Below are 14,083 nucleotides of genomic sequence, written 5' to 3' on the forward strand. Positions count from 1 at the left end.
CTGATTTCACGACAGTGTGAACAGCACAAATCACATGGAATCTGATCTTTTCAATTCTGATTTGAGCCACTTTCATAACGTGGTCCTAAATCAAATACAGGTCCGACTTTGCAATGCGACCTGTCTGAACAGTCATGCAACTTTCGCCATTGTTCATTTGCGCATGCGGGTCAGTTAACTCATTGAGCGCCAAAAACGAGATATCTCGTTTCTGAGAACCAACGCTTGAGAGCCAACACAACATATCTTGTGTTCTTTTTGTTTTTCCTTTTTTTGATTATTATAATTCTAGATACTCCCACGGACCTTTCTGAGTCTTCCTGGGACCTCTGGCTACGTTATAATTGCAATGACAATTGAATCCCGACAGGTGGCAGTATCGCCTACCTTTTGAACTGGCCCAGTTCAGTGTGGGGCCGCCCCACGCCGCAGCGGGAGCACTCAAAACACCAGGGAGCAGCATTGACCAAACTACAGCCAACTAACGTTCGACAATGGCGATCGCCTAGAGCGAACTATTGGATATTATGAAGAAGAAGACAAAACGGATGATGATTATGGATGATAAGACTACATTGGACTCAGCACTTCTGGTAAATCATAAAAATACTATATTCAAACCGGCCGATGAGGAAACCTATTCGGCTCCGTGGTATAGTCTGGCCCGAGCACTCCGATGCACAATAGTAGCCTGCAATGCAATGGCGAGCGAACTATTGGAGATGATGAAGAAGATCCTGTTCTGATCCAAGACACTTGGAGCGAGAGTGGAGTACCTGCTGACAAAGGTAACCTCTATTTTACGTCTATTTTACCGAACGCTATCATAACACATGCTTTTGTAATGATCGTAGTGTCGTAAAATGACCCCCCCCTTGATGACTTTGTGAAGAAACATCTATATGGTCGGGTTTACCGTTGACTTGGAAATATTATATACGTTTCAGGCGAGCAGCCGCGAGATTTGCGCATTATGCGCACAAAGCACGTCATAACTCGCGTTCCAGAGAAACAAGACTGGATTATTGTGAAACGGGGTGATTTTTAGCGTGGGATAGCGCACATATGAAGGTATGTAGAAATAAACAGTTTTGTCCCTGTTGGAGTATAGATAGTGCCTGTCAAATGAGCCATACTATTGTCTCCATAGCTATATTATAGAATATACGATGGGTCTGCAAACATCGTGAAAATGCTCAATAACTCTGGCGCCAGGGAGTAAAGATGGAAAAACAACGTGGCAGTCAATGAGTTAAGGAGCGCGACCGGTTCACACTGGAATCTGATATTGACCACATCATTTTTTTTTTATGTGAACAGCCAAACAAAAAAAATTTGATGTGAGCAATAAATCAGAATTGAGCACTAAGGCTTGCAGTGCGAACGTAGCCAAAGTGCCACACTACAGCGCGCAGCGAGAGCACTCAAAGCACCAGGGAGCAGCATTGAGCAAACTACAGCCAACTAACGTTCGACAATGACGATCGCCTAGAGCAGGGGTGGGCAATACATTTTTACAAGGGGCCACATGAGAAACCTGAACTGTGTTGGAGGGCCGAACCAATGATAATTTGAACTTAATTCTGCTCAATATTTATTATCTCCCATTGTAAAAATTTACAGCGGGCCGGACATGGACGCCCAAAGGGCCGGAAGTGGCCCGTGGGCCATAATTGCCCAGGTCTGGCCTAGAGCGAACTATTGGATATTATGAAGAAGAAGACAAAACGGATGATGATTATGGATGATAAGACTACATTGGACTCAGCACTTCTGGTAAATCATAATCATCAGTAGCTGACGTGGAGGCTGCTGCTGCTGACAAAATGAATGTATTTGAGTCAATGCTAGAATGACCGATAATCTCTAGACGACCTGAAGGAGCAATAAACCAAATCCCCCGGTGATAGAAAACAACACACACACATACACACACACACACACACACACACACACACACACACACACACACACACACACACACACACACACACACACACACACACACACACACACACACACACACACACACACACACACACACACACACACACACACACACACACACACACACACACACACACACACACACACACGCACACACACACATCAATCACCGTTCCAAGACTCTCTTTCAGTCAGGAACACTCTTGTCATAACGATTCAACCATATATTGCAACACAAAGGCTATATGCTGTCGAGTTGCTCCCGGCATAAATCCATGCAAGCAGCATGGTACAGATTTGGTAAGGAAGCCTTCATGATGTCTGCCTCCACTGCGTGGAATGATTCATGGAAACTAAAAAAGCAACTTAAAAGTTCATTATTACCGTAATTCCTCTAATACATAGTAACCGGGTCTCAAATACAAGCCGGGTCTCTATTAATGGCCGGGTGCGCTCTTGAGCTAAGCAATTATAAGCCGGCCTCCTAATACAAGCCGGGTTACTAATATACTGAGCTGCATACTGAGCTAGTTACTTGATTTCACTTTGAAAACGTTGAAATGACCAGTGACCACCTGTAATTGCACTGTTTACTATTTCATACAGTACTTGGTTTCAATAAATGAACCCAGTACATTTTACTGGGTTCAAACTGACACAAAATGTTGATTTATTCATTATGATGATCCGTTTGAAAATTTGAAATATAGGCCTCCCTCTTATACAGGCCTCCTCCTAATACAAGCCTGGTACCCGCTACAGTTGAAACAAATACAAGCCGGGGTTACTATTAGAGGAATTACGGTAAGTATTTTTGAAAGTTTTCTTCATGTATCTTAGCATCATCTTTTTCGTTGTTGAGTGAAAGTCAAACTGAATGTGCGCCGCCACTGCCTTCCTGGCTGGTCTCGATGGGATCTCACAAAGAACGGCGAGCAGACAAATAAATAAATGAAAAGAAACTTCACATGGGTTTCTGAACCCTTCTTGAGTTCAAACCTCGCTTCACACACATGAATTATGTAGAGAAGTTTGATGTAGAACACGTTTGTGGTGGTGGATACGCCCTGGCGTTATAGACCACAGTGTATCCACACAGCGGGAAACATATTCTATGTAAAGAAACCTGTACATAATTTATGTTTGTGAACACCGCACAAAACAAAATCCAAAGAGGATCGCATTTGCATAGCCTTCTCCGCAGACTTAAAAGGGCATTCTATTTGGGAAAGGGAGCCGGGGGAGAACGCAGCGGAGCGCCTGGAGTCTCAGGGAGGTGTTTGGGTGGATCAGCCTCCGCACACTCACCGTGTTTACACAGTCACTTCCTCTCCTCACACACGCCATGCCGAACCACTTCCTGCCCCCCCCCCCCCCCCCCCCCCCCCCCGCATGACTCACCTGACTGCTGGACCCCTCGCGAGGCCGGGTTGGAGGGGGTGGCGTCGGGTGCGTTCCGAACCCTGTTGGCCACCGGGAGGTTCGGCCCCGGGACCGGCACGCGGACCCCGGCCACTCTCTGGCCTCCTCCCGCTCTCTCCTCCCCCTCCTTCGCCTCCCTTCTCTCCCTCTCTCCGTCCTCCGTTGTCCTGCTGGCCCCCTGAGAAAGAGAGGAGGTAGCATTATGGGTTAGTCTAGTTTCAACCCAGGTTTGCAACACTGAGACGGGCTGTTATCTATGGCCATTAACCCTTTCACTACCACACTACAAAGGGTTAACGCTTACACTACCACACTACAGAAGGCTAACCTTTCACTACCACACTACAGATGGTTAAAAGTTGCTCAAAGTAAAAAAAATTATAAAACTGTCCTCAATCCCATTCTTGATTGTGGATTGCAGACTAGTACTTTCAGCATGAACTTTGAACTTCCAGACCAGGGCCCGTTTTCATCAAGCATCTTAGAATCACTCCCAGAGATTGCACAGAAGGTCATAATAGGACATGAGAGGTAGTTATGAAGCTTCCCATCTCAGAGTAGGACATGAGAGGTCGTTATGAAGCTTCCTACCTCAGAGTAGGACATGAGAGGTCTTTATGAAGCTTCCTACCTCAGAGTAGGACATGAGAGGTCGTTATGAAGCTTCCCATCTCAGAGTAGGACATGAGAGGTCGTTATGAAGCTTCCTACCTCAGAGTAGGACATGAGAGGTCTTTATGAAGCTTCCCATCTCAGAGTAGGACATGAGAGGTCGTTATGAAGCTTCCTACCTCAGAGTAGGACAGGAGAGGTCGTTATGAAGCTTCCTACCTCAGAGTAGGACATGAGAGGTCGTTATGAAGCTTCTCCTTTGAGAATGAATGACATTACAGTTTTACGACTCCACAAATTGAAATTAATCATTACATCTTGTAGTTTTTCTTCTTTTCTTTCTTAAGAGTTGCGCTATGGATTCAAGACCTATCTATATAATTTCATGGAAGAAAAACTAAATAAAATACAGAACATAGCACCACTTGTGGGTGTATGACAAGTAAATATCTACAGATATACATTTATTTTTGCCCAAACTGACAAATAAGTCTCAACAAAATGACTTCAATAAACCTTTAAGCAGTTCATCTGCTTTTCTAAAGGGCTTACACCAATATTGAGGTTGATCCATTGCTGTATTGCACTGTTAAGTAGACCTATTTATTTACTTATTGTTATAAAAAAGTCCCTATATATACATTGATGTGAACATGCTTTGGCTCATTTAATAATTTAGGTGACGCTTTTGCAATGCTGTCGGTCAGGCTCTCACTAATTGCCTGTGTACATACATCATGCGCTCCCTGGTCCAATTAGCCACGACATCAAGGATCACGCATCCAGAACCACTTATGCGTCGACACAGTATCGATTCACTTGGAACGTGTCCTCATCTATTGCTTGGAGCAATGACATAATACGAGCCATCTGTGAAGCTGGCAAATCCAGAGGTTGTGTTGAACTTTAGACGCCGGAAAAGAGGTGGCTCATGGGACATAAACAAAGGCCGGCTCTCATTGGAGGGGGTGGGTTTCAGACTGTACAGACGGTGGGTTTCAGACTGTACAGACGGTGGGTTTCAGACTGTACAGACGGTGGGTTTCAGACTGTACAGACGGTGGGTTTCAGACTGTACAGACGGTGGGTTTCCGACTGTACAGGCGGTGGGTTTCAGACTGTACAGACGGTGGGTTTCCGACTGTACAGACGGTGGGTTTCCGACTGTACAGACGGTGGGTTTCAGACTGTACAGACGGTGGGTTTCAGACTGTACAGACGGTTGGCTGTGAGTGCGACCAAATCATCAGCTTGTTTTTCCTTGTTGCCAAAAAAGCGCAAAGTTCGGAGTGGGCAGTTTTATTTTTTTTGTCGACGGAGCGATCGCTACCCAGACAAAATCAGTCCCAAAAAGCTCTTATCCAAATGAAAACAGTATATCTTCGAAGAACATCGTTTTGGTTCTAAATCCAAAGGTTCTACATTCTATATTCTATATTCAACATACTCCTGTGCTGCCTCCCGGAACGTGTGCGCAGGGCATCCGATCCCTGCCACCTGCTTGGAACTAATGGGGGTTGGAACAGCTCTCCCACGGGCCAGTGGAGACAGGATGCCTCCCCCACACCAGGTTAAGGAGGTTGATCAAATGCTTTAACTCCTATGCCTGAAAGTAGGACCAAATGTGTGGAGGTTTGCACCAATTTCCTATTTGCATCAAGATGCTTGATGAATACGGGCCCAGAGAGTGTATAATTATTATATTTACAGTTTTATACCCATCTACACACGCACACACACTGCAACTGTCACCCAGCTGGTCAATCCTTCCTATTTGCTTCCAAGTTGGAACGAGATGCAAAAGACTTTGAAAATGGACAAATTGCTCCCCCTCTTTTAAGGACTCTATCGCAGAGTTTTTTCACACGCACCTGCAACTGTCATTTTATTTGGTTGTTTGTTTGATGTGTGTTTTAATTATTTCCCTTACCTCTGTGATGTATCGCCTGTCTCTTTTCAATTTTATCTTATTTTATTTAAATGTTTTATCCCTTTTGTCCTCTCGCCAGGCCATCATTGTAAATGAGAATCTGTTCTTAATTGACCTGCCTGGTTAAATGAATAAATAAACACACACCCACCCACACCCACCCACCCACACACACACACACACACACACGCACACACACACACACACACACGCACACACGCACACACGCACACACGCACACACACGCACACATCAATCACTTACAAACTTGAGCATGTTCCAGTCGAAGACGTAGTCGTAGGAGAAGCCTTGTCTGTGGAACAGGTTCCTGAACAGCTGTCTCAGGTAGGAGTAGTCCGGCTTGTCGTCGAACCTCAGGGAGCGACAGAAGTTCAGGTAGGTGGAGAACTCCGCTGGAAGACACAGGTAGGAACGTGAGACGAGGGAAGTAAGATAAGATAAGATAAGATAAGATAAGATAAAATAAGATAAAATAAGATAAAATAATATAAATAAACAAAGGTGCAGATGAGGGTCTGTACGTCCCTCATCAGTTCTATTATACGTTACAATAAACACGCAATAAAGAATTTGAATCTGAATGCATACTATGAGCTAGAGTAAAAGTAAACAGTATAGCTACACCACGCGCTCACCACCACGCACCTCTTCCAACAGTTGCTAAGGTGCTAAAAATGTATTCTTCCGTTATTCCAAAGAATACATCCAGAGGTCTCTCGCTTGCCCTTTTAGAAGTGATAGAAGCATTATAGTGATAGAAGTGTATAGTGATAGAAGCGTATAGTGATAGAAGCATAGTGATAGTAGTGTATAGTGATAGAAGCATTATAGTGATAGAAGCATAATAGTGATAGTAGTGTATAGTGATAGAAGAATATAGTGATAGAAGCATATAGTGATATTAGTGTATAGTGAAAGAAGCATAATATAGTGATAGTAGTGTATAGTGATAGTAGTGTATAGTGATAGAAGCATATAGTGATAGTAGTGTATAGTGATAGTAGTGTATAGTGATAGAAGCATATAGTGATAGTAGTGTATAGTGATAGAAGCATATAATGATAGTGTATAGTGATAGAAGCATATAGTGATAGAAGCCTATAGTGACAGAAGCATATAGTGATAGAAGCGTATAGTGATAGAAGCGTATATAGTGACAGAAGTGTATAGTGACAGAAGCGTATAGTGTTAGAAGCATATAGTGATAGAAGCGTATAGTGATAGAAGCGCATAGTGATAGAAGCGCATAGTGATAGAAGCGCATAGTGATAGAAGCGCATAGTGACAGAAGCGTATAGTGATAGAAACTCTGTGACACAAGAGGCAGACCAGAGCATTCCTCTCAGTGCACCGTGTAGAACTTATTTGCCATGAAGGTTTGATCTATAGACCCTATCAAAGACTCTAGCCACCCAAACAACTGCGGTCAGGCAAGTGCTGCCAGAGTCTCATGACCAGTACAGAAAGACTCAGAAGGAGCTTCTATGGCCAGGCCGCCTGTATTCTTAACCCAAACGGTGCATGCTTCCGCGTTCCCGTTTTGCGCTCTGATTGGCCACTGATGTTTCTGGTCGCACCAATCGTGTGACGGCAAGTTCTTTCCCTGGTTAAGCTTAGGCACTCTTTCGAAGTAGGTTAAGGTTAGAGTTTGTCTTAGAGCAGGGCGATAGAACGGTTAGGGTTAGGGTTTGCTGCTGGTCGAGGCGGAAATGGGCGCGTCACGCGATTGGGCGCACATGTCACATGACCAGAAACGTCAGTGGCCAATCAGATTCGCAAAACGCATGAACCGTTTGGGTTAAGAATAGACGCGGCCAGGCCATCAGGATGCTCAATGACTTCAATGACTCTATGCAACACTAACCCATCCATTCTACATTCATTGCACACACATCCACATGCACACACTCACTTTAAACATTCACCTTTAACATTCACTTTAGACACTTTTTAACATGACACAATTTTTTTGCATTTTGTAGTTTTGTATATTGAATATTATTTTGTATAGTGTTTGGTCTTTATTCTTTTAACTTTTTTTTACTGTATACAGCACAATCTCAGGAAGCTCATACAGACCCAAGCATTTCACTGTAATGTACATGTACCTTATATGTGACAAATAAAAACAAAACTTGAAACGTGATGTCATGCCTTTCTTCCTCGTTCCCACCAAAGGAACCCAACCTGAGCAGGACATAAGATCAAAATGGCCGCCGTGCGAATATGGTAAATTCCGGGGGAAGACTGCGGCCTTCCCCTCTATGAAAGTGGGAGTCCATTCCGCGTAGTGTTTTGCTTTGTTACGGCAGTACGGAGACTGAGAGGGAGATGTGTCGGGGAGACTCAGGAGAGAAGGGTCTGGCTGAATTTAAATCCTTTTTTCTTTTCTTTTGATCACGCACATCCCCAAAATAGATTGTGACTGCATGATCTCTAACAGCTAGAGATAAACCTGAGATCAGGTAGAAACAGTTTCCATACATAAAACTGTCCCACAGAGAGCTGCAGTGCCAGGCCACTCAGGCGGAAACCAAACCCCTCTTCTACTCACAGGGGTACCCCTTACAGAGCACCTCGATGGGGGTCTACTCACAGGGGTATCCCTTACAGAGCACCTCGATGGGGGTGGACATTTTCTTCTCGCTGATGCGTTCGTACTTCTGCCTCTTGGTGGCGGCCTTGAGGCCCTGCCAGGGCAGAGAGCCCAGGTTGAAGTACATGAGGACGTAGCCCAGAGACTCCAGGTCATCCCGCCTGGACTGTTCTGTTGAGAGAGAGAGAGAGAGAGAGAGAGAGAGAGAGAGAGAGAGAGAGAGAGAGAGAGAGAGAGAGAGAGAGAGAGAGAGAGAGAGAGAGAGAGAGAGAGAGAGAGAGAGAGAGAGAGAGAGAGAGAGAGAGAGATGTGATGGGACATGACAAGGTAGGTAGGTAGTGGAAGGTAGTGATAGACGTAGAAAGGGGAGAATTGAAAGAAGTGAATGATGAGGAAGAGGATGGATAAAAGGATAGGAGAGGAGAGGGGAAGAAAGCAGTGGAGAAAACAACAGAATCCACAAAGGATTATCAACTAATCCCTGTCTGGTGGTGGAAATTATCAACTAGGATGCTATAACCTGTTATGGTATCAAGGATTTATGTGCTCAACCCTTTCAAATAAGCCAATGAAATAACATAGATAATGTAGGTAGGAGAGAGAGACGCATAGAGTAAGGAAAGGAGAGAGGGACAGAAGAGAGGAGAGAGGAGGAGAGGAGAGGAAAGGAGAGGAGAGGGGAGGAGAGGGGAGGGAGGAAAGGAGAGGAGAAGAGAGGAGAGAGAGAGGAGAGGAAAGGAGAGAGGGACAGAAGAGAGGAGAGGAGAGGAGAGAGGAGGAGAGGAGAGGAGAGGAAAGGAGAGGAGAGGGGAGGAGAGGGGAGCGAGGAAAGGAGAGGAGAAGAGAGGAGAGAGGAGAGGAAAGGAGAGAGGGACAGAAGAGAGGAGAGGGGAGGAGAGGAGAGGAGAGGAAAGGAGAGGAGAGGGGAGGAGAGGGGAGGAGAAGAGAGGAGCGGAGAGGAGAGGAAAGGAGAGGAGAGGAGAGGAGAGAGGGGAGAGGAAAGATGAAAGAGGAAAGAGTAGATGGGAGGAGAGGGGAGGAGAAGAGAGGAGAGGAGAGGAGAGAGGAGAGAGGAGAGAGGAGAGGAGAGAGGAGAGAGGAGAGGGGAGAATAGAGGAGAGAGGAGAATAGAGGAGAGAGGAGAATAGAGAGAGGAGAGGAGAGGAGAGGATGGTCAATACTGTGTGAGTCCTGATGTGGTGGTTCTGAGAATCCGGCCCTGATCAATACGGATGCAATCACATAAAATCTATTCACTTTCCAGCATGATGACACACACAACCCAGGATAGGGTTAGAACAAACACACACAAAAATACTACCAACAATCATACCAGATGTCATACAGTCACTGTTATTACATGCCTAAAACATGCTGTATGTGTGTGTGTGTGTGTGTGTGTGTGTGTGTGTGTGTGTGTGTGTGTGTGTGTGTGTGTGTGTGTGTGTGTGTGTGTGTGTGTGTGTGCGTGCGTGCGTGCGTGCGTGCGTGCATGCGTGTGTGTGTACAGGAGTGGCCTTAGTGCCGTCGTACCTATCCCCAGGTGCGTGTTGATGGAGGCATAGCGGGCGGTGCCGGTCAGGTTCTTGTTCTCGCGGTAGGGGATGTGCTGGTGCGTGCGGGCGTCCCGGTACTTCTTGGCCAGGCCGAAGTCGATGATGTACACCAGGTTGCCCTTCTTCCCCAGGCCCATCAGGAAGTTGTCAGGCTTCACGTCTCTGTGGATGAAGTTCTTAGAGTGGATGTACTCAATCCTGCTGATCTGTGGCGGAGAGGGAGCGAGAGAGAGAGAGAGCGAGATAGAGAGAGAGAGAGAGAGAGAGAGAGAGAGAGAGAGAGAGAGAGAGAGAGAGAGAGAGAGAGAGAGAGAGAGATAGAGAGAGAGAGAACAGGGGGGTTAAAAGACTGGTGCGAATGTTTGGCTGGCCAGTGACTTCGTTGTAAGACATCCCCGGCCTAGAATATGACGATGGTCATGGTCATAGAGTCTTATCATTTAAGGTCACCCCCTCCCTCTCTCCCTCCATCCCTGCCTCCGTCCCTCATGTGTCCCGTTACTCTCTACTATCCTGGTTAATAAAGCAGAGATGCCCATAAAAATATCTACTGTAAAAACTAAAGAATTACAGAAGTGAGAGTTTGAGAGAAGAGAAGAGATGTGTGTCAAGAAAGAAGAACAGAGGAGAGGAGAGGAGAGAAGGGGAGAGCAGAGGAGGGGAGAGGAGAGGAGATGGGAGGAGAGAAGAGCGACAATAACAATGAAAACAATAGAAAGAGAGAGAGAAAGAGAGAGAGAGAGAGAGAGAGAGAGAGAGAGAGAGAGTGAGAGAGAGAGAGAGAGAGAGAGAGAGAGAGAGAGAGAGAGAGAGATGTAGAGGGATTAAAGAAGGAGGTCAAATGGCCAAGAGAAAATGGGACAAAATGAACAAACGTGACAGAATGTAGTGATTAAAGAGAGGCTCCTCATACAAGACTGGCTGGCTCTCAGACAGGGATTAGCCTGTCCTGCCATGTCCTAGATTAGAAATAATTTTTTAGAAGCTGAATTGTAGAAGATAGCAAGGGGGGATTACGTGTTGAGCCAGGATTCAGAGGTTTGGATAAGAATCACCCTCTTGATTTGAAACCATCCATTTAGATTTTTGGTCTAAAAATAGTCCTATTTTCATTCTTTAATTGAAAGCGGTTTGTATTTCCAGGCCGAGAATGAAATAGCATTTTAAAAAAAGAAGGAAAGGAGCATTATTGATCAAAGCGAAGCACAGGATAGTTAGAAGAGGCTATATCACTTCCAGGTAATTGAGTCAGGATCTGAATGAAGTGTGTGCATGATGGTAATGTGAAATACATTACAATTGAATCAATTTGCAGCTGGAAGACCTCCGGTGTTTCAATAACAGAATGTAACGTACAAACAAGACAGCCTCAGCCGGCTTAGCCACCGGCGTCACTGGTAGCATGTTGGCTTCAGCAGAACGCCTGGATAAACGGACGCACCGTGGTCAGTGTCATAACCTTGTCACTAGGGATGCGCCGATACCGATAGATAGTGGTATCGGATATCGGTCCGACACCAGACTAAAATAGAATATCGGTATCTGAGAGTTTTCGCAGACACTAAAATCTGATACCAAGAGGAAGGACAGTGACTTGATTTGCTGCATTTCTGACACGTTAACTCTCTCCAACAGTGTTCATTTAGTCAACACAAATGATGACTAAATATGGTCGTCAACGAAGCTTTTCCCCCTAACGACAACGAGACGAAACGTCACGTTAATGGAGATCATGTGACACTAACGTGACGAAATTATTCATGCAATATCGCTGATTAATAACGACGACACAAAATGTAGTTTGCAAAATAAAATCTTGCTTTATTCCACTTCAACGTCAAGACTAGCTAGCTAACAGGAGCTTGTTTGCCGACAGGAAAGTAACAAACATAATTGTCCGTGCGGAACCCTTATCCCACATCGTTCGGTGGGTAGGGGGGCACCACTGTTATGCCGGGGTGTTGTTTCCCCCCGGGAGATATGGGAGGACGGACGAATGTTATGGCGTTGTTGTGAAGCGTATTAGTAGGCAGCTGTATTGTGAGAAGGGAACTATCAACCTGTAAAACCCCATATTGAACTGGAAATAAAGCACCATACAGAAAAGGAAACTCTCCTCTTTCTTCCCTACATTGCTGCATGACGGAGATATGGGAGGACGGACCGCACGTTGTTGTTGTGAAGCTAGCATATTAGCAGGTAGGCAGCTGTATTTATTTTTTTGCTCACGCCAATTTGTGAGGCTGTAACTGAGTGGCGAGACTAAACAAAAAAGACTAAATCGAGACTAAACAAAGACTAAAGTGCTCAGACCTGTAGTTGACTAAAACTGACGAAACTAAAAATTAATTAAGGTGACTAAATATGATGAAAACGAAAAAGGAGCATTTGACACATGACTAAGACTAAAACTAAAATTAAAATAGCTGACAAAATGAACACTGCTCTCCAATAGAGAAGAATGTATCATATCTCTATATTTCTTGTCCAATGACTCCAAAATGCCGGTCCAAGTCCGTACTGTTCATTAAAAAGTAATGGATCGGATCGGTACTCTATATCGGCCGATACCCAAAGCCCAGGTATCGGAATCGAGACTGAAAAAGTTGGATCCTTGCATCCCTGGTTGTCACGCTATCTAACAAAAATGTAACACCAAGCCTTGTGTTCCGCACATCAGTCTTTTGGGAGCGAACAGAGGAGGATAACCATCACATCAGCTGCTGAAGACTTAGATAAGCATCAATAAGATTCAATCAGAGGAACTTAGAAATAAATTCTTCAGGTTGCCAGCAAACAGTCAGTCAGCCAGTCAGTCAGTCAGTCACGCCGGGAACACACCAGGGGCGCGCGGGTTTCGCGTAGTCGTCCACACCGAGTCCGACTTCATGCATGGATTTACATTGGAACAGCTGTAAATGCCTAGTCTATATGCAAAGTCAGTCCCCGTTTGAAGATTTCTTTTTTTTATTTAAGATTTCCAGTTCCAGTGTTCTATTCTGTAATTGTCCATTTTGCATGTATTACCCGTTATTATCTCATTAATTAGAATGTTAAAATGAATTTTAGAATGATGAAATCAGTGTGACTGTACTCCTGAAAAAGTATAGTATGGTTTATTTGTATTGGGAAAGATAGATACAGACACATTAGCTGGTTGAACAACATCTATATGTGTGGTAATAATGCAGATATTGAGTGTATTTCTGTGAAAATGCGTGTGGCGCACGCCTCAAATTCCAACCAAAGCGAAATAATTCGCTTCCCGCCCGCGGCCGGTGTGAACAGCGATGCCCGTTAACATGGGAGCAAAAGTGAAGCGCTGATCGCTCGCCCGCCTCACGCCCGCCTCACGCCCGCCTCACGCCCGCGTCCCGCATTCAGTGTGTCTGTGCCGTCAGTCTCACCATCTGGTCGGCCAGGAGCAGGACCGTCTTCAGGCTGAACTTGCGGGAACAGAAGTTGAACAGGTCCTCCAGGCTGGGCCCCAGCAGCTCCATCACCATCACGTTGTAGTCGCCCTCCGCCCCGCACCACTTTATCGACGGGATGCCCACTGGGGGAGGAGGGAGCGCAGAGAGGAGTAAGAATCAGAAGAATCGGAATCAGAAAGGTCTTTATTGCCAAGTATACTTTTCACATACAAGGAATTTGCTTTGGTCGTTAGTGGTGCGACATTAGCGGACAGACATTAACAGACAGATACAATACAATAAAGTGGTGGAGTCAAATGAAATGAAATATGAGCTAAGTTAAGCACAATAGAATAATATATTTATGAAATAAAATATAGGCCAGGGCTGTACGACTGTATATAAGAGGTTGAATAAAATTATACGGGATATAAACTAAATTAAATATAGCACAATAGATATAGTATAGTTATAAGTAAAAAATCAAATAGGAATAGGAGTAGGTCAGGGCTGTACAACTGGGCAGATGTGGTCAATTATACAATTATATACACTAGAGACCAAGCTGGGTTTGTTCTCTCATATC

General features: G+C 44.9%; 1 protein-coding gene across 1 annotated transcript in view; it reads right to left on the reverse strand.

Annotated features, from left to right (window-relative positions):
* csnk1e (casein kinase 1, epsilon) overlaps positions 1–14,083 on the reverse strand; it is a 45,929-nt gene that overhangs the window by 26,745 nt on the left and 5,101 nt on the right. Inside the window, exons 4-8 of the mRNA XM_084322844.1 lie at positions 13,492–13,640; positions 10,062–10,290; positions 8,529–8,699; positions 6,176–6,324; positions 3,349–3,547 (exon numbers count right to left, since the gene is read on the reverse strand). Coding sequence (XP_084178970.1) covers positions 3,349–3,547; positions 6,176–6,324; positions 8,529–8,699; positions 10,062–10,290; positions 13,492–13,640 — 897 coding nt within the window. The remainder of the gene's footprint in view (positions 1–3,348; positions 3,548–6,175; positions 6,325–8,528; positions 8,700–10,061; positions 10,291–13,491; positions 13,641–14,083) is intronic.

Source organism: Notolepis coatsorum (assembly GCF_963971535.1).
Source record: "Notolepis coatsorum genome assembly, chromosome: 10".
Lineage (NCBI taxonomy): Eukaryota > Metazoa > Chordata > Actinopteri > Aulopiformes > Paralepididae > Notolepis > Notolepis coatsorum.